Here is a 27,349-nt window from a genome sequence, read left to right on the forward strand (position 1 = left end):
GGGCCTGGTGTGGTAGGGGTGGGCACGGTGAGGGGCAGGGGCGCCCACAGCCATGACTCACCTTGGGATGCCTGTTCTTCGCCAGGGGGCGCATGTAACCATGAAGGACACGGCCTGTCCCTGTCCTCAGTCCCCAGGCTGTGCCTGCTGGGCATCACAGTCTGGGTGACTAAGTCACTTCTGTCCTGGGGCTGGCAAAGTGCCAGGCTCAGCTCTTCTCGGTAGGTGAGTCATTGCCCTGGCATCTCCCCCGGATGCAGCTGAGTCACCCGGCTGCGCCTGCTGGGCAGGTGGGCACTGTGCTTGGGGCGGGGCTGGGGGGCCCTGTGTGTCGGCTCCGTGCCTTCTCTGATCTTTCTCTGGTGTGCCCTGGCCCCAGACCTAGACCTGCAGAGCCAGGCAAGGAGGGCATTTCTCCCGTGTGCTCCGCTGTGGAGATGAAGGAAGAGGTGCTGCCTGGGAACAGACTGGAGTCAAAGGGGGCGAGTTGAGGAGGCGACTATGGCTTTGAATCTTAGCTCTGCCACTGACAAATGACCTTGGGCAAGACAATGTCTTTTTGAGCCTCAGGTTCCTCCTCTGTACGAGGGAACCAGGAGTCCTACCCCAGAACACCCTTCTGGATGGGAGAATTGAATGGGGTGGGGCCATGAGGATGCGTAAGGGAGGAGCTCCTCTGGGGAGGAGCTGGGAGGCTGGGGAGGGGAAGAGGCGTCACCTGAAGCCGGTTGCAGTTCCAGCAGACATCTCCCACCCCACCTGCATCCAGGTGGTCTTGGCAGACTCTATTCAGGTGGCCAATGATGCAGTTCTCTAGGAGCTCCCCCGAGGCCTGTGAGGGAGGCCTTGTTTTGTCAGAAGTGTGGGCCTTCCTGGGGTGTCTCGGAGCTATTTTGTATCTCCTTCGACTGCTTTGACTGCTGTGGGTTGCCTCTGGCCTTGCACAGTCAGGGCTCTCGGGTTTCCCAGGAGGATCCCTGTCTTGGGAAACAAGGGGCTCAGGCTTCTCCGGCGGCCCTTCTTCTGTGTGCTGGGTAGGGCGGAAGGGTGGGTGCCCAGGAGTGTCTTTCCTAAAGAGTGAGGAGCCCCCAGGCCCGTGGCACACACACCCCCAGCCGCCATCATCTCCCCTCCTGCATTAGGGTCCCTGGAGGATGGTGGGTAGGAGTCTGGTTGTGGCCCCAGCACAGCTGGAATGCAGCTGCTGCTGCAGATTGGACTCCTGGCCTCCCACCTGGGACCTCTCCTGCCTCCTGGAGTCAAGCCTGGGGAGGGCTAGGTATCTGGAGAGGCAGCACTGGGTACCTGGGCAGGAGGGAGTGCACTGAAGGTGCGCAGGCTGTGTGCGTGTTCACACTGAAGCCAGTCTTACATGCATGTGTGTCTGACTCCCCATGGCAAGCAGGTTTGTGGGTGCCTGCATTTCTTCCTTCGTCTGCACACAGGTCTGCTGCTATGTCTGTTTAGGAGTGTGCCTCACCCTCTGCTTCATGTCCTTGTGTGTCCACAAATGCCTGTCTTGCATGTGCTTGTTCTGTGTGCTTATGGATGTACATACATGGGTGCCCAGGGCATGCAGGGGTGTACATATGTGTGCTCTGAAAGTGCACGTGGGTGTCCTGAGTTTGCATTTGTACACCTGACTCTCAGCATACCTGATGCCATGTGCCGGCAGGTATATGTGAAGGCCACCCTCGGTGGAAGGCAGTGTACCTGCGATTATGCACACTTGCATTTTTGTGTTCATGATCTTTCCCCTCTGGCCTCAGCTGGAAGGAAGACTGGTGGAATCTAGGCCAGGGGCAGCTTGTGCGATCTGGGGGTGGCTGACGCCGCGTCCCTTCCCAGGCTGGTCCCTCACCAGGGCGGTGCCCCTGGTTGCTCGGCAGAGCTCAGGTTGAAGGCCTTTGGGGGGCTCGGGGGAGAAGGGGTTAAGCGTTGGCGTCCACATCTGGGAGCCATTGGCGCATTCCTGCTGGCTGAGCGCATGTTTGCGGATGGATCTGGACAGGACAGGGCGGGAGAGGCTGGGCAGGCGGTTCACACCGGCGGACGGAAATCCAGACAGGAGCGGGAGACAGCCGGGCCCAGCGGGCGGGAAGGGGCCTGGGGAAGCGCTGCCAGGCGCTGTCCGGGCACCTTACCCCTGTGCCAGACCTCAGAGCAGAGCATCCCGCAGACCCGGCTTGTCTTACCTTTCCAAGGTTGAGGGCCAAAGCTGGGGAGAGACAATCAGATACCTCAAGTCTAGACCTGGCTGTGTAACCAAAGCGACAGTGGACAAAACCTCATGTCCGCTCCTGGCCTTCGGGTTCTTCTATCTGTAAAGCGGGGCGGGGGGGGGGGGGGGGGGGGNGGGGTGGGGGGGCGCGGGACCCGTCGGTTTGGGAGCTCTGCCAGGCAGGCCAGTCTTCTGGGCTGGAGGCTTGGGAGCGTGGCACTTCCCCTTCCAGTGGGAAGTTCTGTGGGGGCACTTGTGGCCAGTTCTCTAACTGGCAAGGGGGTGTTCCCTTGTGATTCCACCCTGTCCCCCAGACTGCTAGAGATGGGGACATGACCCTCTCAAACTGGAGCCGCAGGCTGGGAGGGGGTATGCAGCTGTGTTGGGGACTGGGGTCTTGAAGATGGAGAGGGATTCAGACCCTGCCCCACTGGAACAAGAAGGCAAGCGTTGCCCTGGGGGGGTGTGGCTCTGTTGGGTGGAGTGCCATCCGGAAGGGTCGAGGGGGTTCTATTCCCAGGTTGTGGGTTCGGGGCAACCAATCGATGATTCTTCTTTCTCTCTAAAAGAAACAATGAAAGAAAATGACCTGGGTAAGAATTAAAAAGAAAGAGAGAGAGAGAACACTCAGGCTTCATTGGCTCCTCTAGCCTGGGCCAGGAGAGAGAAGCTTGAGTCCAGGAGAGTTCTCTAGAATGGAGGGATGCTCCCGGGTGCCCCCTGCTTAGCTCTTGGAAGATCCAAGAATCGCTGCTCTTTTAGGGGAGGGCTACGGGGGTGGGGGGCTGCTGAGGGCTTGAGGAGGGCCAGAGTTCCCCCAACCTACAACCCATTCGAGCTGGAGAAGTTTGGGGGGAAAGACGAGAGAGGAGTGTACTTGAGGGACGTCTACCTACTTTGGTTCTCCTTTTTTGCAGATGAGAAAATTAAGATTCAAAGAGAGGAACCGACTTGCTTAAGGTCACACAGCTCTCAGCTCCAAATGGTCCCTGGAAGAGAATTATAATTATGGGAGTCAGGGGCTTGACAGCTGGGGCTGGAGACACTATTCACTTCCACATCACATTGCATCTTCTCAGGTTTAAATGTGTGTGTGTGTGTGTGTGTGTGTGTTGTGGGGGGGTTTTGGGGGGGAGGGAGTGTGATACCACACACTGCAGTCCTTTCTCCACCTAGCTCTTTCCCCAGTCTTCCTGCAGAACTTCAGCTCCTCGCTCTGAAGCTCTCCTTTTGGGGCAGAGGGAGGGATTCTCACAGATTCCCACGGTCCAGCCTCCAGCTAGGCGCGGCTCCTTTAAGACTCTCCCAGCTCCAGGTCTACTAAGGAGAGTGGGGTGGAGTGTGATGCTGTGGGTCCGCCCCTGCCTGGTGATTGGTTGGTGGGCGGGTGGGGGCGGTCCTTAGGGAGAGGGCCTCCCCCAGCTCCGTACCCTCCGCCCCCCCAAGTCTGGGGCTCAGGGTAAAGTTTCAGCCTCCGCACGTGACTCGCCATGGCCGCTGCCTTCGGCCCGCGCAGCTGAGCCACGGCGGTCCCTCGGACGGTTTCTCTCCCGGGATCTCTTGCCCCTGACGCCGAGTAAAACCAAGGCAAAGGGTCAGGACCAACGCGGCGCCTGGAAGGATTGCATCCCCCCGCTGCGAGGTAACCTCTACCGCGGGGATTTTGGAAGAGCCCCGGGCTCCGGTAGGCATCGGGGCGCCTTGCTCTGCTCCTGATAGGAGCTGCCGGTGCGGACCCGGTGCTGGGCGGATTCCCAGGGAAACCCGGGGTTTCCTGGGCTTCCCAACCCGCTGATGCCGTGCCCAGGGTGGGGGAGCCCCGTCTGTGCGCCTGTCTTCGCCCGTGTCATCGCGCGCGCAGCCGGGAGGAGTCTGGGGCAGTCTGCCGCGCGCCGGAGCTGTGGTAGAACCACTGCTGGGAACTCTTGCTCTCTCACTCTTTTCTCCTCAGAAACTAACAAAACAAAAAGACTTTCAAACCTGTTTGGGGAGAGATCGGATGCCCAACGGACTAGCCCCCTCCTTCTCTCCCTCCTGTTATCTGAGCCGCCCTGTGGTTTGGGGAGAATCAGCCTGGGGGCCCACCCCCACCACAGGCAGCCGGCTTGGGGGGCGGGGCCCGCTCAGCTGGTGTCCCCCGTGGAGTGAGGGGAGCAGTCAGAATTGGGTGCGGGAACCAGGGCAGTCGGGGGAGGGTTGTCTCGGGGTCTGGTGCTACCGTGGGGTTGTAGAAGCTCTTTGGGTGAGAGGAGGATGTAATCGATTGGTCGTCTTTTCTCTGCTGAGGGTGCCTGGGACCTGGTACCACCCACGAGGCGGGGAAGCTGTTAGCCAGATGTGTTTCTGGGAGGGGGCACTGGGAAATCGGCTTGGCTATGCCCCCTCTTCTCTCTAGGCACTGCCCTATAGTCTGGCTGCTCGGTGGGAAGGGGGTCGGGCCACCAGAGTGCTAGGTTGGGGATGTGCACAGACTCATGGAAATCAGACAGAAAAACAGCCCCCACCGGAGCCTGGGAGACATTTACCAACTACTCTGTCTTGGAGAGGATGCCCACCTGGTGTGGGCTGCCTCTTCTGTAACTAGATTGCCTTCTGACTGCCTGCTGTCTGCACGTGTGTGTATAAGTGTTCTCCGAGGGATTTGTCCCTGAGAACACTTCCCCACTCCCCTGACCCCTGCTGCATACCCCCAACCTCTGCACACCTCTCACTTCTGTTGACCACCATCCTCTGCCCTCAGTTTCCTGGTTAGGAGTTTCAGGGATGTCTCTTGTCTGCTTCCCTGGCTTCAGTGGTCACAGGGCAGGGTTGTTCTGAGGAAGTGGTTCAGTAAGAACACCAGGTCTTGCTGGGAAACTGGGGCTCAAGGCTTAAACTGGGGCTCATCCTCCAGGGCCTTGTGCTTGATGAGGAGGCTGGGCCGGGGAAGCCCCAGGTTGGAGTGGGGATGACTTGGAGCCTTGGGGCTTCCCCTGTGGGGGGCAGGTGGAGATGAGTCTGGGGGAGGGAACAAGAGAAAGAGGACTTGGAGCTGGAGGAAGAAGGCGGGGGCTGTCGTGGAGTCAGGGAGTTCGTGGCTGTGAAAGGTGGTGCCCTGGGAGCGGCTGGGACATCAGTTCTGCCTGGGAATCTGCACCGTGTGGGTCCTGAGATAGATGGGTCACTAAGGTCGGACTTGTGTAGGCCCTTGGGACCCGAGGATCTCAGATTTGGAGGGATGCTGAGGGTGCAAATGAGTGCGCATGAGGTGGTCACTGCAGAGTGCCACCCCCAGGCTGTGGAGGGCCTGGGCAGCTCTTGGCAGACCCTGGGCTTGGAATGGCTTAATTCTGGCTGTCTCCTCTGCCCTTCAGTTTCATCCTCAGTGCCCCTGCTACTCTCTGGGTCACCTCTGCAGTCCCCCTCCCACTCCCAATCATGTGGCAGCCTGGCAGGAAGCTAGCTGTGGGCACACCATCCTGATCACCCCCATGCATTCCCCACTGGGCACAGTCACCCACATGTGCCATGACGCGGTTCCTGCCACCCTGTCTAGTGTGGGGGAGAGGACGTTATCTGAGTGGCCCTTCAGGTCTGTTTTGGGGGCATTGGCCCACTCCCCAGTTAGTTTCCCTTCCCCTGAATCATCTGATCTTGGAAGTTGGCCTACCCTCTGGGACCTTCCCCCCCGCCCACTAGGCTGGTGCTTGTTCAGACTCTTAGGTGGGTGCTTCTCAAAATGATGTGACTTGAGGGTGGGCCCTGTCCCAGAACATGTACCTTGGTGCCCAGCGCCCTGTCCTCTGAGTGGCAGAGGTGGGGTAGGTGTGTTTGGGTGTCTGTTTGTGAGCACTCTGAGGTCTGGGGTGAGGGGCATCTGGGAGAGATCATTCTTTCCCTGTGACAGATAAACGGGGTTATTCCCACTCGCCCCGCACCCCACACCCCCTTCTGGTGGTAGTGGTTTTGGGAGTGTGGGAAGCTGGCAGGGGCCCTTGCAAGATGGCCAGAGTTGTCTTGACCTGCTGGGTTAGGTGAAAGGAGTGTGGCAACGATGCCCCAGCTCCCTGGGCTTTGGCTGCACATCCTCTTTGCTGCCTGCTGTCTTTCCTCCCTGCGTTTCCCTCTCCACCCTCTGGCTGCTGTCTGGAGCCCACACGGTTTGTGGGGGGATGTGGGGTGAGGGTGAGTGCCTGCATCTCCGTGTGTGTCCAGGGAGTGTTCTGGGGACTGGCAGAATTGGCTGAGGGCGTCTGGGTGTCCCCGCAGGGTGGGCGGTGTGCAGGGACCAGACCCAGAGCGTGAGAGTGTGTCAGGGTTGGTGCGTCTGTCCCCAGTCTGGCTCGGGTGTGGGTGTCTCTTGCTCCGTCTGGATCTTGCCTCCCGCTCCAGTCCCCACCCCCCCTTCCCCAGCTGGGACCGCCTGCTTGCTCTCCCTCTCTCTCCGCAACTGGAGCCTCCCTTGCTTGTTCCTGGAATTTGGAGAGGAGGAGGAAGAGGCAGGCAGACAGACCTCCCACACTCCAGCCCGCCCGCCTGGCATCATGGGGAAATGAAATAGGCGCTATGGAACTAGGGTTGCCTTGGCTTCCCCAGACCCTCCAACACACGTCACATAGTGTGGGGGGCAGGTCTGAGAGAAGGGGCATGGGGGCCCCCACCCGCCGCGGTCTGGCAGAGGCGCCTCTTTCTTCCACCCTGCATCCTGGCTGCCAGGGCCCCTGCTGGGACCTCCAGGCACTACTGTCAGCCTGGAGGGGGGTGGCGCGGGGAGGGTGGGGGGGATTAGACTGCTGCCAGCCTGGCCAGCACCTGTTGCCAACCCCCCCAGCCCTGTAACTGGAGCCGGCCTGGGAGGGGGCTGCAAAATGACAGGTGGAATTTCTGCAACCAGGCACCCCCCCCACCCTTAACCCACTAGATACGCCTTTCCCTTCCTAGAACAAGGAAAGCCTGCCCCCTCGCAAGTGTCAACCTGATCTCGTGGGTGATGTCCCTGTCCTTTGTGAGGCAGGGTCTGGAAGATGGGAAAGGGGATGAGTTGACTGCTGTTTGCCCAGTGACCCCCACTGGCTGCAGAGCAGGGCTGTGCCCTTAGTCAAGTTTTCTGAGCTCTGCTGCTCTCTCGGGGCCGGGGGGCAGGGGGGGTGTGTGAATGGGGGTGGTTCTGTGTTAATATTTTAATTGCATAAAAACTGGGAGCTCAGCTCCAGGCCAGTGGGGAGTCTGGGTCTGGCTGGCCTCCCGGTTTGGGCTAAATATAGTCTGGGACATCTGCAGAGAAGGGGAGGGGAGTAGAGGGAGGTTCCATTCCCCCCACCTCTGGCCAAGGTGCCCTCTCTGGGCGGGCACCTTGGAGCAGGGAGGGGCATTCCTCAGCACAAAAGGCAGGGGAGAGGTGGGTGGGGGTGGGCACTGCTGAGACCGCGCCGGCCTGGAGGCCAGTGGAAGCCTAGGCTGAACCCGGAGGCTGAGGACAGCACCAGAGTGGGGCTCGGAGAGCTGAGTCCAGTGGTTCTGCTCTCCTCTCCTCAGAGCGTCCCGAGGTCAGGCAGCCTCCCTGTGTCACTGCACCCTGCTGTGTGTCATCGTGACCCTCTCGCTGTGTGCCGCTGTGTACACACCTACTCTGGAGTGACTCCCTCTCGGTCCCTCCCCCAGAACCTCTGTCCCCTGGGTCCTACTGCAGGTCCTAGCCCTTCTGCCTTCTGTCCCTTGCCCCACAGTGAAACCTTCAACCCAGGAATCGAGACTCGAGAAGGGGAAGCTGTGGTGGGGAGTTCTCTGATCTCCAGTCACGGCAGGAAGTGGAGGGGAGGGGGGCCAAGGCGGGGAACCGTGAGTGGCAGGCGTGGAGGGAGGGCCCGTCAGTCCTGCGACCAGCCTGGCACACTGTAGTGGGGGGGGGGTGGCCACCCTCCTAGCCACCCCTCTTCCCTCCAGCTCCAACTGGGGGAAACTTAGAGGACAGCTGATTTCCCAGGGGCTGCTAACAATCTTCACCCTCCCCACACTGAAAAAAAAGTCTTCCTGTCATGTGACTGTCACTTCCTGTCCCACTGTGGTTCCTGGGATGTTTGTTGTTGGTTGCCATGGCGATGGCCACTGTAGGCATTACCCTGGTTCTTGTGGGGAGGAAGGTGCCCCTCCCCCTAGGCCCACATTTGGGGGGGTTTGGGGGACCTGCCTAAGGGGCTGTTTCAGGCTGAGTGTGTGTGGTCTCTGATGCCCCAGATTCCCTAGACGCCCCCAGGCTTCTGTCTGTGGGAAGGAGGGACAGCTACCTACTCATTCCAGTGGTGGGGTGACCGGACCACATCTGGGTGTGCGTGGCTGTGGCCAACTGTGTGAGTCTGACTGTGCGTACCCTGTCCCCTCCAGCCTGGGCTCAGCCGCCTTGTCAGGATGCCAGTTCGTGTCTCTCTTTACTTTTGGAGCTTCTCCCATCCTGTGTTCTCATGGAAACGACCTTTCCCACGGAGTTTCCGTGGCCTCTTGGGGTCCAAGCTGCAGTGGGGTGGGGCCGTGGGCAGGATTCCTGGTTGTGTGTGTTTGGGGAGGTGGGAGGTGGTGCCCCCCTCAGACTGCACCAGCTTCTCCTATCCCCACAGGCCTTGACATTCAGGGGCAAGCCATAGGACTTGGTGACTCACTCACCGCACCCCTCCTGGGCTTCTCTGTTCACTGGGGATGGAGAGGGGAAGAGATTCCCCCAAGTTCTAGCCCCAACTGAGTAGTTGGGTGTGGAGTAGGAAGTTCCTGGGGGGTCGATGGAAGGGGTGTGGGGCGGGGCAGAGTCTGAGTCAGGCCTGGTCTGGGGCCAGAGCCAAAAGGATATCCTGAGGCAAGAGTGGGGGGCTTTCCGGCTTCCCTGCAGCCTGGGTCCCCAGGGAGGGGTGCTGGCTGGGAGGGGGCTGGTACCACTGAGTCCCGCTAGCAGCCTTCCTATACCGGGATTCAGACTCTGGGCAGTCCCTGGGTGGGGCAGAGTGGAGGGGATGGGGGATTGCCATAGCCACACACACACACACACACACACACACACTCTACCTGTGCACACTGTCCGTCCAACGCCCCTGGTGTGAGTGGGTTGTGCTGCCTACACTGTGGAGGTTCGGAGGCCCTGGTGAGTGGGCAGCTGCCAAGGTGAGGGTGGGGAAAGCCCCATGCCAACATGGGTACGGGGACGGTGGTTTCCAAGCTGGGGGGTCCCCTTCTGTCTGTGCCCCTTTGGTCCCCCTACCTGGACAAAGCCGCCTTTGTTTGGTCCACACTCCTGTGGTCTGGCTGCGGCCTAGGCTGGCTCATCTCTTCCTCTTCCTGTTTCTGCCTTCCCCAGGGCTGCACCCCCTTCTCGAGGCCTGGGCTGCCCCTTGCCCTTTCACCTACTCTCTGTTCGGAGAGTGGCTGCCTTCAGCTCTGGTTCCATGGGGCAGCCGCAGCCACCTCGGGCTTTGGGCGTCCTGAGCACAGCTCCCATGGGGCTCAGGTCCCTGGAGGTGCAGGAGTTGGGGGCCCCACCCTGCCCATCAGAGACCCCCATTTCCTCTTCCTAGAACTTGGCCTGTTCTGGGCTTTGGGCTTGTCCAGTTGCCCCTTCCGCCTGTTACGTAGTCACCGCCGAGACCGTGGCAGGTGGAGGCCAGGCAGCCCTGGGCAGTGAGTGCGGCGCCGGAGGCTGGGTGGGGCACATGTTGCAGAGACCTCAGACCCACTGTTCTTGAACCAGCAGCTGAGTGTTGAAGCGGTGGGGCAGGGGCAGCATCCGGAGGAAGACACCGGACTTCAGCCCACCCCTAGCCCCTCCAAGGACTTGCTCGGGGCCTGCATGTGCTCAGGGCAGGTTTTCAAACAAGTCCTGGCCCCAGTGGGGCAGGTCCAGGGTTCTGAAGGAGCTGGTGGGGAAGAGGTGCCCCCCACCCGTCCCAGCCTGGTCCATGTGATCCTTCTCACACCTTCTTGGGTTGGTCTTCCTGCAGCCCAGACCCTGGCAGGGTAAACAGAGGGCCAGAGTACGGACTCGTGGTGGGGTGGGGTGTGCAGGGGGGGGGAGGGGCGAGAGCCTTAGCCAGGGGACCCCTGGAAAAAGGGAGTAATGGCCATCGCTGCTCCCGGAGTCCTGCCTGCAGACTGAGGCGTATGAGGGAAGGGAGAGGTTGTGGCTGTGTGTGCGTGTGTGTGTGTGTGAGTGTGTGTGTGTGTGAGTGTACGTTCCTGGAAAGTTTATAAATAGTTTCAGCCCTCTGTTCTGGTTTGAAATCTGCTCTGCCCCGCCCCGTTCCTAGCAGGGCAGGGGGTCCAAAGGGGCCAGGTGTTTGTCTCTGCCGGGGCTAGAGTTCCCGCCCACACCCCCCCCCAAGTTGAGTTTGAGCTTTGGGTGTCATTTGCATATGATTCATTGACTGTCTAGAATTGTTAGGAAACCCCCTGTCCCCCCTTCTTTTAAGCTCCCCAATCCTGGTTTCCTTCTGTCAGTCTCTCTGGGACTGCCTGATTTCTGCTCAGGGGGAACCTTGTTTCAGGGAAGCCTGTGGGGCAGGGAGGAGAGAGCGAAGGAAGGGGGGTCTGGTTGGGAAAGCTGGGTTTGCAGACCCCTGGCTTCTCCCCGCTGACGATAGGGGAGGAAATGGTCAATTTCTCTTCCGCTCCTACCCTCCCCAAATCCAAAGGTTTCCCCTTTTTGGTTTGTGAAATGAAAGAAGGGAATTTGGGAAAGGGTTGTGGTCAGGCCTCCACCCCCGCGCTGAATATTCCTCTCCCCACATCCCTCACCTCCGTCTGGGGGAAGCAGACCCTGGAAGAGGGGTGATCCTGCTGCCCCGCCCTGTCCACAGGTGCTAACCCGGGTTGGGAAGAAGGAAGGCAGGCACCGGGTGATGCTGAGAGGTGTGGGGAGGGCGGGACCCCGTCGCCCCGCACCTCCTGTCTGCCAGGCACCCTGCTAGGTGCTTTCCAGGACTTTTATCTCTTGAATCACACAACCGTCGTTGAGGTAGGCAGTCCACAGGCGGGTAAACAGATGCTTAGAGAGTTTAAGTGACTTGCCTAAGGTCACCCAGAGTGGCAGAGCTGAGATTTGACCCGTCAAACCTCTGCTTCTTTCTCCCATCTTCAGGGCTCAGCCAGCCCCTGCCTTTTCCCCTAGACTTGTGACTCTGGGAAATACAACGAATGGGTGGCTGGGGACACCCAACCCTGGGGAGGGACACTGGCACCTTGGTGAGGGAGGCCCCAGTGGGCAGGGGTGTGTGGCTGGTGGCAGGTGCTCCAGCCCCCCTCCCCGCTGCTGTGCGGAGCCTGGGCTCAGTGCCCCGAGGTGTGGGCCTGTGGTTTTCTCTCCCTGTGGGCAGTGGAGGCGGCGGCACAGGGTGGAGGTTGGAGGTGGGTAGTTTGTTCTCCCTTTCTCTGGTGCTGGTTTCGATTTTGCGATGGTGTCTTCTCCACCTCTGGGTGCAGGGGGCCGGGGCCCAGGTGTCTCCTTCAGGGTCACAGCGCCAGGGGGACTGTCTGAGGCAGAGCCTGTGCTCTTCGGCTCTGCCCCTGTCCCCCATGCCCTTGCCCTCTTTTCTTGCCAGCCTGGCCCTCGGCCCGGTTCTGTGATCTTTACCCCCTCCTGCTGCCGAAGGGCCCCCTCGGGGCTGAGCATCGTGGCACCAAAGCTTGCAGGCTTAGCAGGGCCAGGCAGAGCAACCTTCCAGCCTCTCCCTGAGGTGTGTGTCTGTTGTGGGGGATGGGGGGAGTTTGGTCCAGTTTCAAACTCCTGATGGGCAGAACTGCAGCATCAAGGCGACTGTAGTTATGTCTCCTGTGGGGGCAACTGACCGCACCCACCCCAACCCCTCTAAAGCTGGGTCAGGATGCCTGGGGCCTGGAGTGAATGACTTTCTGGGCCTCACCTCAGGGACGCAGGCCCTAGTGTGGATGTGAATCCTTCAGAGTATTTCTCAGCCAAAGGGTGCACCACTGTGTGCTTATGGACCCTGGGGAGCGGGTACAGAGGCCAGCCTGGCTGTGTGACGGCCAGGGCGTATTGGCTGGGGAGGCTGTGGGGGCTTCGGCTGTGTTTCTGTGGAGAGCTGTGGGCCGGGGCTGGGCTTGCGAGCCCTGAGCCACACTCACTGTGTGGTGAGGCCTAGGTGTGCAGAGGTGGTGTCTTTGGGTTCCCTCTTCTCCCATGCACGCCACCCCCCCCCACACACACAGACGGGGCTTGCAGGCATGCTCTTGCCTACTTGCACGATTCCCATAGACCTGTGTGCATGTTTCTGCAAGTGGGGTGTGTGAGAGAGAGAGAGAGAGAGAGAGAGAGAGAGAGAGAGAGAGACTGTCGGTGCTGATGAGGCTCAGCCAGCCCCTCCTTCCCCGGCTTGAGTTCCGTTGACTGGGGCCCCACAGGGGCGTGGGGGGCCCAGGGCAGCAGTTGGCCCAATGGGTGGGGCTCCTCTCTCTCTGACATCAGCTCTCTCAGCCTGGGAAGGAGTCACAGGTGCCTGGGGAGGGAAGGGGGCACCTCATTCAGGGCTAAGGACAGAGGTCCTCTGGTGGTCATCATAATTAGTAGCCATAAAAGTCATGGTCATTAACAAGGTCCTGGGAGTGCCGCCCCCTCCCTAGCAAGTACCTGTCCCTCCATCCCCCTCCTTCAGCCAGACAGGGGCTGGCTGGCTGGCCTCATCCACAGCAGCCTTGGTAGGAACTGCCCCTTCCCGGGCCTGTGTTTGTCCACTGGACTGCAGGTCTGAGCCTGGAGCCTGAGGCTTGGAACCTGGTGTGGCTGGAGCTTGGGGGGAAGGGGTTGCAAAGGGGGACTATTCCATTTTGGGTCTCTGGCTCTGTTTTTTTCCTTTCCTTTCTTCCCTTGCCCCTTCTTTTTAACAGCTTTATTGAGATGTAATTCACGTACTGTGAAACTCACCCACTGAGGTGCCCCACGGACTGGATTTAGCATATTCAGAGTTGTGCAGCTGCACCCCCCCCAGTTTTAGAGACTTACCCTCGTGCAGAAAGAGCCCCCTGCTCTCTGCAGTCACTTCCCATTTCCCTCAGACCCACACCCCAGTCCCTGGTAACCACAATCTGCTGTCTGTCTGTATGGATTGCCTGTCCTGGGCATTTCGTGTGCATTGCATCATGCACTCTGTGGTCCCTCAGAACTAGTACAGTGTTTTCGAGGTTTATCCATATTGTAGTGGTAGTGTGTGTAGTACTTGGTTCCCTTCGATGGCAAAGTGATGTTCCGGTGTATGGATAGACAGCGTTTTGTTCAGTCATCAGTGGGTGGACACCTGGGTTCATATCTTGGCTGCTTCGAATAATGCCAGGCAGGCGTCTGTGCGGACTGATGTTTTTGTCTCTGTCAGGGAGATCCCTAGCAGAGAAGTTGCTGGGTCGTTACAGAAACCTCTGTTTAACCTTCTGAGGAACAGCTACACCGTGTCCAAAGCAGCTGTTCTAACTTTCATTCCCACCAGCCATGTGCGAGGGTTCCAATCGTCCCGCATCCTTGCCAACACTTGTTATTATCAGTCTTTTTTGATTATAGTCATCTGAGTCGTGTGGTTTTGATTGGCAGTGTTTCTGCTTTTTTATTTTAAAGATTTCACTAATTTTTCTAGAGATAAGTGAAGCGAGGGAGACAGAGAGAGAAGCATTGATGTGCAAGAAGAGCATCAACATCAATCAGTTGGGTCTTGCACCCCAGGCACGTGCCCTGACTGGGAATCGAACCGGTGACCTTCTGGTTCACAGACCAGCGCTCAATCCCCTGAGCTACACCAGCCAGGGCTCTGCCTGTCTTTTCTTTTGTCTTTCATGTCTATACTATGTGTATGTATGCATACATGTATTGGTATGTATCTGTGCATGTGTATCCTTCCACGTAGCCCAACTGGATCTGAAGCAGCCTCTTGGGAACCTGCTTCTTTTTTCTCCCCCTTTGCTGTCTGTCTCACTGTGTCACGGCATCTCCGGGTTCATCGCTGTCTCTCTCCGCCCAGGGAGTTATCTGTGCATGTGTCCTCTGGTCCCAGCTGTTCAAACAGGGTGTGGGTTCGTGTACACTCAGGTCGGTGGGGCCTCTGGTCTTTCATCTGCCCCCACCTCTCGGCTCCTGGGGGATGCTGCTTTTGCAGACAGTGTGTGTGGGTGAACTCAGTCCCCCTCGCCCCTTCAGTGCTGTCCCTGCCCTCCTGACAAATCACTGGCCCTCCTAAGCACGGGGAGTGATGCCCAGGAGTCCTTCGCTTGCATTTCCCTATTTTCATGTATGTAAACAGGCCTCCTCCCCTGGCCTGTGGGACAAACCCATCTGGGGTGCTGGGGCTTGGATTTGGGGGGGGGAAGTGGTGTAAGAGGGGCCTCTGGCTTAGGAGTCATTTTTCTGAGAAGTGCCAGCGCTTTAGGGAAGCGGCTTTTCCTCCCCCTCCCTAACCCCTCCAGCCCTCGTTCTCTGCATCTTGACCTCAGGTAACCCTTACTGGGGGAAGGAGCACAGCTGCCTCCCTGTGCTGTGGGGAGCCTTGGGGGGGGCACTGCAGACCCTTTCCCCTTAGGATGGTGGGGAGAGGCCCTTCAAGGCTCTGAGCTCTGTCCCCGGCTCCCCAGCCTGGCTGCGCTGTCCTGCCACCCCCAGCAGTGTCTGGGCCCTGCTCCCAGGCCGTCTCTGCCATCCAGGCGTGGTGCCAGCTGTCTGCTCAGCCGGGTGCCACAGGAAAATCTCCGGCCGCCCAGGTTGGGGAGCTCCACGGGGAATGCCCGTGTGCCCACTCACCTGTCTTTCCTCTTTCTGCAGCATCGCAGGACATGGCCCCCCCAGCCGCCTGCCCAGGGGTCATCTAAGAGAGGCATCCTTTTCCGCATCCTGAAGGCCAGCTCTGGACCTTCCCAGGAAAGTGCCAGCTCACGGAACTGCTTGACCAAAGGACCGGCTCTTGGGACATTCCCTAGCCCCTGGCCCCAAGCTAAAGTGGGGGCTCCAGGAGGCCGAAATTAACTTGCTAGCCTTGGACCGCAGCTCCAGGACAGAAGGGGGGGTGGGCTGACCACCCAAACCCCCTCTGGGCCCAGGCCCCATGCCCCAAGGAGGGGCGGCCTGAAGCCCGCCAGAGCCTCCTGCCAGACTGCCTGCCTGCCTTCTGACTGTGGCTGCTTGGCATGGCCAGCAACAGCAGCTCCTGCCCGACACCTGGGGGAGGGCACCTCAATGGGTACCCGGTGCCCCCCTACGCCTTCTTCTTCCCCCCTATGCTGGGTGGACTCTCCCCGCCGGGAGCTCTGACCTCTCTCCAGCACCAGCTTCCGGTTAGCGGCTACAGCACGCCCTCCCCAGCCAGTAAGTGGGGCTGTGGGAGGCTCGGTGGGGGAGCTCTGAGGGGCAGCAGGCCTTGGGCTCTGGCCTCTGGGCGTGTCTGTTCTGCTGCAGTGGTGAGGTCTCCTCTGGACAAGGGGGGCCGTTGTCGGGGGGGCTCAGGGATGAAACGTGGTGGTCCTGCGGTTGTGTTTGATGTTGGGGGCTGCAGAGGGGGCGGTGAGCTGAGGCCGTTCTGTGGTGCCCCTGGAGGCCATTGAGAGCTCCGCAAACAGCTCCGAGGACTGGACCCTGGGGCTGCAGGCGGGTAAACAAACCTCTCAGCATTTGGTGGAAAAGGCAGCTCTGCTCTGGCAGCACCCACCTAGTACCCCTGCCCCGGATCCAGTGCCTCGAGGGAAAGGGCTTGAAGGAGTAGAGAGGGGGCAGGCTGCTGGAACCCTCTCCCACTGCCAGCTGTGCCCTGTGGGGAGGGGGAGAGGGAGGGACCCCGGAGCAGCCCGGAGGACAGGGCAAGTGTCCCAGGAGGAGTGCTGGGCCTGGCCTCTGGCTGCAGACACACGCACACGCGGACACACGCACACACGCTTGGCAGGGGCTGTGTTTTCTCTCGGCCTCCTTTCTCTGCCGCGGAGGACCCCTGTTAGCTGGATGGGGGTCCCAGTACCCTTCCCTGCCTGGCTGAGCCAGGTAGTGGGAGGTGGCGGTGGCTACGGCCAGCTGGCAGAGTCCAGACCTTGGGCCTGCCAGGCCGCTTACAGTAACTCTGGCCCCCAGGGCCCAGCTGGGCGCCAGGCCAGGGCTGGGGGGAGGAGGGAGCCGGGGCCTGGCCTGGGGCTGGAGGGGGGTTGGAAGCAGCAGAATAGGCTGTGGACAGGCAGGCTGGCCGGTCAGTTGCTGACCTGGGGAACGTGTCCCACCTCTCCTGGTGGGCAGGGACTGAGCACCCTGCCCCGGGCACCCACCGCCCTCCCACAGCTGCTGGCGAGCTGCCTGGCATCACCGCCCTGTGCTCCTGGCTGGGCCGGACCAGTGCCCCCTTCTCAGTGCGGGGGCAGTGCACAGTCCCCAGAGCCAGGGAGTCTCTTTGTCCCCGGGGCAGGCTCTGGCTGGGTGCCTCGCTGCCCGCACTGGCCCAGTGCCCACCGCCACCACTGCTTCCTGGATCGCCTTCCCTAGCCCCGCTGTGGCCCCCTGCCTCCCAGACCCACAGCTGCTGGCAGTGGGAGCTCCGTGTCTGTACTCCCTGAGGCCCCCATCCCAAGCCCCGGTGCGAGGGGCAGTCAGACACTGCCTCAGTTTCCCCCACCCCCCCACACCCTTGTCTCAGTTTCTCCCCTCGTCTGCCCTCATGTAGGGTGGGAGGCCGGTGGCAGAAAAACCTGGGAGTCAGGAACCCGATTCTGACCTGGCCTTCCAGTCTGTGCCAGGTGACGGAGAGGCCGGTCTCTGGGTTTGGGGTGGCTGGGGGTGGGCGGGTGTGGCTGTGGTTCCCAGCCGCTGTGTGGGGTGGTTGCTGCATCTGCAAGGACTGCGCTTCATATTTCCACTCGGGGAGCTGGAGCGTCTGCTGCCTGCCAGGATGGGATTTTCTAGGGAGGGAGAAGCAGGGGGCCGTAGCCTGGTGCGTGTGGACAACTCGTCCTTCCCCTGGTGATGGGGACAGCGTCCCAGACACGCTGCTCACCTGGGGCCTGGACTCACAGAGAGGGGTCAGGGGCCTGGCCCCCAGCCTTGCCCTGTCTGGTGCCAGAAGAGTGCGTGTTTTGCCCTCTAAATTTTGCAAGCTTCTTCCTCTTTCTTAGAGGTGGGTGGAGAGGGCTTCCGGGTCCCCTACTTCCCACCCTGGTAACCTTTCCCCCAGGGGTGGGGTGCTCGCATTTCAGGCGAGTAGAGGCTTCTCTGGCTTTCTCCACCCAGGTTAGGCAATGCCCCTTCCTGTCCCCTCCCTGTGTGAGCCTGTGGGTTTCCCTGCCCCTCCCTAATAAACAACACCACCTTCTCTTCCTACCTGGATCCTCAGCTTCTGAACTTCTCCCTCACCTTCCGCTGTTCTGGGACCAGGGGCATCTCTCTGCTTCTCGCACAGGGCACGGGGCCCGGCTCTCAGCGCCGGGCGTTGAGGGCAGGACAAGTCAAAGTCACACATGTGGGAGATGGAGGCAGCCTTGCCCTCCCCGCTCTTCTGGTTCCGGGATGGCGCTGGGCTCTGGCACTTCCTAGGAGAGGGGGACATGCGTGCCCCCACTCCTGCAGGGAGCAGTGATGGGCTCCGGTCTTTGTTCATCAGGCCCCCCTCCTCCCCATTCCCCCTTCCCATCCCTCTCCCCAAGTCAGGAGGCGGCTGGACCTTGGGTGTCTTGGGTGTACCCTTTAGAAACCCAGTGGCCATGGAGTGACATAAATATTATCCAGGTGACTGTGTGTGGGGGGGGATATTTGTCCTGCTTTGGTCTCTCAGGGAGCCAGAGTTGGGAGGTCCCAGGGATGGTACAGGATCCCACCCCTCCCACCCCTGCCCTGGGGCCAAGTCTCCTCTGAGGACTGGTATTTACTGTGGAGGGCTGGATTCTGTGTGCATGGTGGAGAGGGTCAGGGTTGTGTGTGTTTTAGGGGTGGGGAGGTCAAGGCTGGATGTGTGTGGGGAAGGGAGTTAATGGTTTGTGTGTATTGGGTGAGCAGATCAGAGAGCTGCGTGTGTTTTGGGGCAACCAATCCGGAGTAGCTGGGGACAGGGTGTCGCTTGGTTTGTGTGCTGGAGGGGGTGGTGACTTAGAGCACCCAGTGTTCGAGGGGGAGTGGTCTGGGGATTATGTTGTGTGTTTGGGGAGGGAAAGGTCTTTAATTCTTATCATCAAGGCCAGAGGGGAAACTAACCTGCCTTTTTCTCTGCTCACCCCAGGCATTCATTCCGCAGGGCGGGACTGAGGGCAGCTTAGTTTGTGTTCAGGCTGTGTCCTCCATTACTCGGGTGCAGCGGGGTTCCTGAGCTGTGAGACAGGACAGGCCCCCCCCCCCGCCCCCACCGCAGGGCTGAGGCTAGGTAAGAGCATCTACGTCAGGTCATCCACGGTGAGCACAGTGACCGCTGTGCTTGCGGTCACTGCCGTCCCGTCACTGGGGTGCTGCTCTCGAGACAGGGGAAGGGGACCCGGGCCCTTCCGGGTGGGCGTTGGAGAGAACAGGTTGCTAGCATCTGTGGAGCACCCACCGTGTGGGGGGCACTTTACTTCTGGTTTACAGATCTCAGTCCCCACCGTCCTGGGAGAGGGCCACCATCTGCATTTGTAGGGAAGTGGCTCCGGTAGGTTGTTCCTGGGTTCAGTGGCCTGGGAGGCCGGGCCATTTCAATATCCAGATTGGCTTCTGCGGGAGGGTATTTGGGGGGCACTCCTGGTGCCAGGAGACCTAGAGGGGGAGCAGCGCCAACATTGAAACCCCTTCTGCCATGGCTGAAGCCTGGTTTCTGCCTTAGAACTCCCACCTTCCCCCAGTAGGGGGCGCGGGAAGCCCCAGCCGGAGCCTCAGCCCCTCTTCTCTGTTTTGCATCCTGAAGGCTGGAGGGAGAGAGCATGGGAGGCCTGGGCCAGATCTCCATCCTGTCCTGGAAGTTGCGGATACAATCTGTTCACACCCATCCTCACCCCCGAACCAGCCCACTGCAGCCCTGGGCGTTTGCAGAGCTCAGCAGGCGACCTTCCCCCATGTCCAGACAGACACTGTAGGAACAGCGTGTAAAGTCCTCGGTTCATGTTCTTATTTTGTTTCAGTTTGGGTTGGGGGCAGGGAAGTTGGAAGCAATCAGCAGAGGATCAGGGAATGGGAACCCCAAGATTAGCTTAGACTCTTCCTTTCTGCCCTCATACTCACTGTGTGCGCCTCTTGGGGACCGGCCCTAGGACCTGGGACCTTGGGGAGACGCTGGGGTAGGGTGGGGGTGTGCCCTTCTCCTCCTTTTCCCTGCCACTCTCTTCCTCCCTCCTGCCCACTTTTCCCAGAGATAGGAGGGACAGCCCGGAGGAGGGGGTATTGTTATGTTGGCCTTTCCCGGGGTCCAAAATGTAGAGTCAGCTGAAAGAGAGTGGATGGAGTTTCGAATGAAAATAGGGCCCCTCACCTTTTATCTGGCAGCATTAATAATGCACAGGCCCCTCCTGGGCAGGCTCCCAGCATAGGTTTGGGGGAGGGGACTCGGGGAAGGAAGCCTGTCCTCCTCTTGGACTAGCCGAGGCCTGAGACAAATTATGTCCACCCCATGCCTAGGGCCATGTACCCATGGGGATGGGCCAGTGCTGGCCCTGACTGCCCTTCAGGGGTAGTAGCATCTGTGGAAAGAGGAAGTGTTTCCCTTCTTCAAATTACTTTGGGGCGGTGCCCACACTGTCTTCCTCCTCCTCCTCCTTGATGGAGTCTGTGCGCAGCCAGCGGAGCCAGGCCTCCCGGGGCGGCCAGATCAGAAACGGATGCCCTTCCCTCCCCATTTTGACGACTGGGTTGCTGGGACCCTCAACCAGACCACAGACCAGCGCCCCTGTGGGCAGCAGTGTTGGAGGACAGCTCTTCCTGTTCAGCCTTGGGCAGGCTGCCCAGCCTCTCTCTGAGCCTGTTTCCTCCTCTTCAGTAAGACTTCGAGCCCAGCCCAGGCTCGGGGACTCGCTGTGAGGCCAGGGCGACCTGCTTTTTGGTGAGGGCCTGGGTGAGCTTCAAGTACCCTTGCGCTGGCCCGTGTGGCTCAGTGGTTGGAGCATCATCCTGTAACCAAAAGGTTGGGGGTTAGATCCCAGNTTCAGGGGTAGTAGCATCTGTGGAAAGAGGAAGTGTTTCCCTTCTTCAAATTACTTTGGGGCGGTGCCCACACTGTCTTCTTCCTCCTCCTCCTCCTTGATGGAGTCTGTGCGCAGCCAGCGGAGCCGGGCCTCCCGGGGCGGCCAGATCAGAAACGGATGCCCTTCCCTCCCCATTTTGACAACTGGGTTGCTGGGACCCTCAACCAGACCACAGACCAGCGCCCCTGTGGGCAGCAGTGTTGGAGGACAGCTCTTCCTGTTCAGCCTTGGGCAGGCTGCCCAGCCTCTCTCTGAGCCTGTTTCCTCCTCTTCAGTAAGACTTCGAGCCCAGCCCAGGCTCGGGGACTCGCTGTGAGGCCAGGGCGACCTGCTTTTTGGTGAGGGCCTGGGTGAGCTTCAAGTACCCTTGCGCTGGCCCGTGTGGCTCAGTGGTTGGAGCATCATCCTGTAACCATCATCCTCTAACCCCAGGTCCTAGGGCCGGTTAGATCCCAGATCGGGGCACAAGCTTAGGTTGTGGGTTTGTCCCTGGTCTGGGCACCTGCGGTCTGAACCCCAGCCTCTGTGCAGATCCCCAGTCTGGGTGTGTGCGCGGCAACCAGTTGGTGCTTCTCTCACATCGATGTGATGTTTCTCTCTCCCTTCCTCTCTTCCTCTAAAAAAGCAAATGAAAGTGTCTTCGGGTGAGGATTAAAAAAAAAGTACCCTTGAAGTGATGCACCGTGATGATGAGGGGCTGGGGGAGCCAAAAACTGTCCAGGGGAATGGCCTCCCTGCACCGGGACCTGCTGTCTGCCTGGCTGAGAGCCTCACAGTCTCCTATTGGTCACCCTCTCCAGACGGGGTTGGGGACAGGCGGGGGCCCTGCCTGGCACAGCTGAGGGCTGGCTCAGTTGGGCCCACACCTGCTGAGGACATGCTGGTAAACGCACAGACCGAGAGGAGTTGCGGGCGACGCAGCAGAGGAGGGCAGACTCCACGCCTGTGGGCAGCCACCAAGGAGTCCGTCCCCCCACCAGTGGGTTGGCCTCCACTTTACCCTCTTCTCCCACCTCCCCAGGACACTGTGCTCTGCTCTGACTTGTGCCACGACCTTGCTGTTGCCCAGAACAGGCATCTCATCCCTGGCTACTCCCCTTCTCCAGCTCCGGAAATCCTGACTGTCCTTCAAGGATTTGAAGGACAAATTAATTTGTGGGTTTTTTAGAGAGAGAGAGAGAGAAACATAAATTTGTTGTTCTACTTACTTATGCAGTCATCAGTTGCTTCTTGTGTGTGTCCTGATCAGGGATCGAACCCACAACCTCGACATACCAGGATGACACTCTAACCGACTGAGCTACCTGCACAGGGTGAAAGGGACATCTTGAATCCAGCCTGTTCCCAGAAACTTTCAGAGATGCTCCCATAACTTGCCACACTCTCCCTCCTTTGAATGCCTGTGGTTCCTTATTTTTTTCTCGTACATCACTCGCCTCTACCATGAAGTGACTTCGCCCCACCTAGTTCCTGCTGTGAGCTGATGGTTTGGGAGATGTTTCCCTTCCCCCAGGTCTCTGACGGCAGGGACAGCCTCCAATCCCTTAGTCCTTCACAGCTGTGAACACCGAGTCTAGTGCATAACTGGGGCCCAGTAGCTACCTCATTTGGGAGGGAAGATACCATGGGCTGTGGAAGCACCCGCTCTCCTCCCCAGCAATCTCCTTCACTGCCAAGGCTCGGCTTCTGCCCCAGACCTCACTTAGGTGAGACCTCACTTCGGAGCCCCGCACCCACTTGTCCACCAGCCCGATAGACTCATTTACTTTCCAGTCTCAGGAACTGTGCTGTTTCATCAGGCACACACGAGTCTTTTTGGAGATTTCCCTCCCTGCCCCCACTCACCCAGCCTTGATTCTATCATTAAAAAGTTTCAAGAATCTACCTTCCTCTGTCAGCACTGCTGGTTTCCTAGACTGCACCCCCGGCGGGCACTGTCTGGGCAACTACTGTAGCTTCCAGCTGGTCTCTCGTGCCCTCCTACAGCCCGTTCTTCACACAGCCAGCTGCCAGGATGATCTTACGATGCTGTAACTCAGATCTTGCCTCTCCTCTGCCTAGAATTTTCCTGTAGGTTCTCCCTGCCCGTAGGATGCAACCTAGAAGTCTGACTGAGGCCAACAAGCCCACCTGGCCTGGCCTCAGCCTCTTTCTCCAGCCTGGTCTGGTGCCCCTTTTCCTCCGGAATTTTCCACACCGTCTGCCCTAGTCCTCGTTCAGTACTTTGAATGAACTCATCACCTTCTACAAACCCAGGACCTTTGTGCAGGCTTTCTTTTACTGGGACCACACTCCTTCCTACTCTTTGCCTGACTGACTAGGTCTCTGCTTTGCTCTTCCATGACCCATCAGCACCTTCGTTAACTCTCCTTCAAAGCACACAATATTCGTGTCGTAACACCAATCAATGATCACAGTTTGACACACACATATGCACAAATATTTGCGAAATGGCTGCTGGCCCATAAGGTCTGCAAGGGCAGGCTCGCCAGAGTATCCAGGTAGGAGGTGTTCCAAAATACTCCCCCCCCCCCTTAAATTGGCCTGGCATGGTAGGAATATGCTCTTTGATGTCAGAAGCTTCAAATGCACTACCCTTTATTAGCAGTGTGGACAACCCATGTAGCCTTGATGTAACGTAGGAATGGGGTCTTGCTTTTTTCTCTTGCAGTTCCTGTTAGGGTTCGGTGACAATATACACACGTTAATAATCTGGCTTCTAGAAGAATATCCTTGGGAAGCATGTAGATTCCCACCCCCTTTTGGAATCGGGGAGCGCCGCTCTGCTGCAGGGTCAAAGGGAGTCATGGGACCCACTCTCCTCCAGGGGCATCCCCTGCTTCAGGGACCCACCCAACCTAGGCCTTTCTTCCCATGAGCAGGCATGTCCAGGAGGAAGTGGTCAGCTGGAAGGCATCAGCCGGTCCTTTGATCTCTCCAGGGCTGGACTGTGCGCTGGGGGTGCCAATCCCGGTTCCGCGGCTGGGAGACACCCTGGGCGGGGCTTTGCTCACCGGAAGCACGCAGAGCGTGGGGAGGGGAGCCCCGGCTGGCTGCGCGCGTCTTTGCTGAAGCACCCGCGCCGTAGCGTTGGGTTCCGGCGGGCGGGCAGCCAGTCACACATGATGTCACAGACAATGACACAAGCCGGGTGTCTCAATCCGATGCAGCGCCTGAGCTGCACAATGTCACACCCTGGACACCCGGCAAGCCGCGTCAGTGGCGCTAACACTTGGCCGCACGCACCCGGGCCCTTCGCCTCTCCTGGCGTGTCTTCGCGCCGACGGGGAAGCTGGCCCAGCCCGGCTGGGCAGGGGGCCGGCAGGCGAGCCCCACGGGCGGGTTGGCGAGCGGGTGATGTCACGGGCAGTGGTGGGTGGGTCACCCGGAGGTGAGGCACGCCAGGCGAGTTCAGCGAGAGTTCAGCAGCATTGCATTAGGCAAATGAGGCCGGGGCTGGGTGGGGGTGTGTTAGGGGAGGACACCGGGACCACCCCTCTGCTCCTAGCACCAACACTTCCCCCCGCCTGGCAGCGCGGGCCGGTTCTGGGACTGACCAAGCCACGGGGAGGCTGGGAGCCGGAACTGGATTGGGGGAAACGTCCGCCCCTCTTCCGTCCTGGCCTTCGCGCGCAGCCCCCTCCTCTCCCTGTGCCTGGCCTCCCTCCGGACTCGGCGCACTCCTCCTCTGGAGCCTGTTCCTTTCTGTCTCCTCTTCCCTCCTCCCCCTTCCCAGGCTCCCCCCACTCGCGCATCCATATCCCACCTCTCGGTCTCAGTTCCCCCGTTTCTCCGGCTGCAGCTGGTCCAGCGGGGAAAGGGTTAAACCTGGGGTGGTGCCTGAACGGGATGGGGTGGAGGAAAGGGGGTGGGACCGCAGGCGAGCGGGGCTCCGGTCGGGGGGTGGGGGGCGGCGGCGCGCACCGCCCGAGCCCCAGCGCCGGGCCTGGCGGAGGCGGGGCCGCGCGGGGTCCCCACCCCCACCCGGTGTCCTCGCCCGGGAGAAGCCCGGGAGCCCCGGCGGGGGAGGAGGAAGTGCTCGGTGAGCCCCCGCCTCTCGCGTTGATCCCGCCCCTGCCCGGCGCTCTTGGGGAGCCCCGGGACTCAGCCTCGGACACCATGAGACTCGAGACGGGAGACCCCTCGAGGTGAAGCCGCCGAGTTCCGGGGCTCGGCCGGGCGTTCCCGGGGAAGCCGAAGGACCCCCTCGCCCCGCGCCACATACAACTTCCCCGCTTTTCACCTGGGATTGGCGGAGCAGCGGCCGACTTAAACGGGAACGCGGGATTCCGGGCTGAGGGCGGCCGCCCGCCTGGGTCGCCAGTCGGGGCGGGGGGGACGTGCCCCTCGCCCCCAGCTGCTCTCCTCGGATGGCGCCGCCGGCTGAGTGAGGGAGGCGACGCTCACGACTTCCCCGCCTGGACCTCTTGTCTTTGCCGAGAAGATGTATGAGAGTGTAGAAGTCGGGGGGCTCACCCCCACCCCCAACCCCTTCCTGGTGGTGGATTTTTATAACCAGAACCGGGCCTGTTTGCTCCCAGAGAAGGGGCTCCCCGCCCCCGGCCCCTACTCTACCCCGCTCCGGACTCCGCTTTGGAATGGCTCGAACCACTGTAGGTACCAGCCACCCCTCTCCTATTGTATAGGGTGGGGGTGGGCGGTGGGGCTTCTGAACCTACCGGGGGCTGCGAGCCTGGGGGCGTGGTGGGGTCTCGTCTCTCCCCTTCACCTCCCCTCGCTTTCTCCTGCTGAAGCCGCGGTCCCCCAGCTGCACAGCTGGAGTCACCACTGGCCCTGTTTCTGTTACGTTAGGGCTGAGAAACTTTGGGGCTTCCTCCCTTCAGGAAACATTTGTTCGTTTATCCTTACTTCTTGAAGGGAAAATGAAGCCCCTTGCCCCGCTTTCTGTCATCTTGCTTGGCATCCAGTAGCCTCACAGCAGAGCGGTCCTTTCTCGCATCCCGGAGGGTGGGGTGAAGGTCCCATTTGGGGGCTTGTCTGTCCCGAGGGGGAGAGGCCTCCTCCCCAGACCCCAGCCCTTGCCCTCGTGTCCTTCGTGTCGGTGTCCGGGGAGCACGGGATGTCTTTGGTGTTGGCAGTGGGGTGTGGCGGGAAGGGGCAACTTCATCAGACACCCCTCTGCCATCGGAAGCGACCGGTCCATCTTGGGGAGGGGCGCCTGTCCATCTGGGTGTCGTCCTGGCCCAGGACACTTGGCTGGCATCTTGGAGGCTTCTGTCCAGGAATGGAGGGGAGATATGCTCTGGTGGGAAGAACCCTCCTCCTCCTAATCCTAACCCAGGTTGTTCTCTGGGGGATGAGTGTTTTGTTTTTTTTTTCACTGGCCTGGGGCTACTGTGGAAATGGATACATCCCTTCCCACCCAGCCCTGTCCTTTTGTTACCCTGTGTTCACTTGGGGACAGGGACAGGTACTGGACTGTCCCTTCCTAAGAGGGGCACTGAGGAGAACCCTGGAGTCCTGGCAGCCTGCTCACCTTCTCACTGCCCCCCTGCCTGGGTTTGGGCTCCTCTGGTGGGGGAGGGGCTCAGTGCACTGTGGGAGCTGTGAGGGGGGCAGTGCACTTCTGGCCGTGTTCACACCCAGCCTTGCCGGGCTGTGTACCTGGGTGGGAGAGCACTGGCTCTCTGCCTCCGGGTTATTGTTACCGGGCTCCGGTTTCTTCCCTACTGCCTCAGGGCTGGACTCTCCTCCCATCCTCCAGAACCTGCGGTCTCCCTCTCGCCAGCCAGGGAGGAGGGTTGGAGTGGGTCTCCCGGGGCCTGGCAGATTGGAGAGGGTTGAGGGCAACCCCCAGCCCCTTTGCTCTAGGAGGGGAGACGGAGAGACACCCCACCACTGCCCCTCTGAGAGTCACCTTAACCCCATCCTTTGCTTTTGTCCTGTTCCCTGACCTTTGCTTCCTGGGTGGATAGGCTGGGAGGCTGCAGATAGTGGGAGGGGCTGAGGTGTGAGTGTAGGTTGACTTTGGCAAAAAACGGAGAGGTGAGGAAGGACTATGACATCAGGACCTTCCCATCCACCCAGAGCTGGAAGAAGGTGCCCCCCCCATGGACAATTGGGACAGGGTTCCAGGGTCACCCCCTCCACCACCTTGGATGCCTTTGCCAGAGGACTGGGGGTGAAGCAGGGATGGGAGACCTTGAGCTCCAGCTGTCTCTTCCTTTGCCATGAGGGCAGCTCAGCTCTTTCTGGCTCCAAGGGGAAGCGGGAGGAGCGTGAAGTCCCAGAGACCCCTGAGTCCCTGGTTTGGTGAGGTCCAGGCTGTGGGGAGGCCCCCCCCCCCCGCCGCCCTGCCCCTGTCTGGGCCCATAGTCTGTGTAGGTGGGTGGGGTGCAGCGGGCTCAGCCCCCAAGGCTGTGAGCCCCCCGGGAGGGTTCCTGAGGCACTGGAAGACTTGGGGGCCGGAGGGGGGACTAGACCTTGTCTAGAGCATTCAGGGTTGCTGGCACGCCTTGGCATGTGCGCAGGTCCTCGGGTGACAGGCCGCTCCAGCCCCTCAGAGTTCTCTGCTCCTGCCTCCTTCACCCAAGGTGGGAAGAGACAGCGGCTGGCTTTGGGAAGAGACCTCGGTCCTATGTAGCCCTGGGGACATTGCCACCCTCCCAAGAGCTACCATTTGGGGGCACTAGAGAACAAGGGGTACACAGGATGTGGTTCCCCATCTGTCCCCAACCAATCTCCGCTGCTCACGCCTCTGCCCCTCTCCCAGACGTCCAAGAATGTGAAGCACGTGGCCCCCTGTAGGGGGGGGAGGAAAGATGCTTATCAGCGGCCACTGGGCCAGGGGCCTTCTTCCGCTGCTGCCGAGCTGCACCCGAGCCACCTCGTCCCACCCCTGGGAGGAAGGGCAGTACCGAGGGCCCTGCGCCCCCTTCCCATCCCTCCCCAGGGGCTGCAAGGGGAGCTGCAGAGCAGCGGGCGCCAGCTGGATTGGGAGGGGAGCCGCTGGCCAGGGGCCCGGCTGATTTCCTGCTGATCTCCTCCAGGAAACCG

The 27,349-nt window shown here is 60.3% G+C and overlaps 1 protein-coding gene across 1 annotated transcript in view; it reads left to right on the forward strand.

Moving 5' to 3' along the window:
- The first annotated feature begins 3,663 nt into the window (after positions 1–3,663).
- The window catches only part of RARA (retinoic acid receptor alpha), a 35,439-nt gene continuing 11,753 nt past the window's right edge, over positions 3,664–27,349 (forward strand). Inside the window, exons 1-2 of the mRNA XM_037033227.1 lie at positions 3,664–3,863; positions 14,991–15,530. Of these exons, the coding sequence (XP_036889122.1) occupies positions 15,353–15,530 (178 nt within the window). The 5' untranslated portion in view covers positions 3,664–3,863; positions 14,991–15,352. The remainder of the gene's footprint in view (positions 3,864–14,990; positions 15,531–27,349) is intronic.

The sequence above is a fragment of the Sturnira hondurensis genome, unplaced genomic scaffold, assembly GCF_014824575.4.
Source record: "Sturnira hondurensis isolate 20B ecotype Veracruz unplaced genomic scaffold, ASM1482457v3 Scaffold0021632, whole genome shotgun sequence".
NCBI lineage: Eukaryota > Metazoa > Chordata > Mammalia > Chiroptera > Phyllostomidae > Sturnira > Sturnira hondurensis.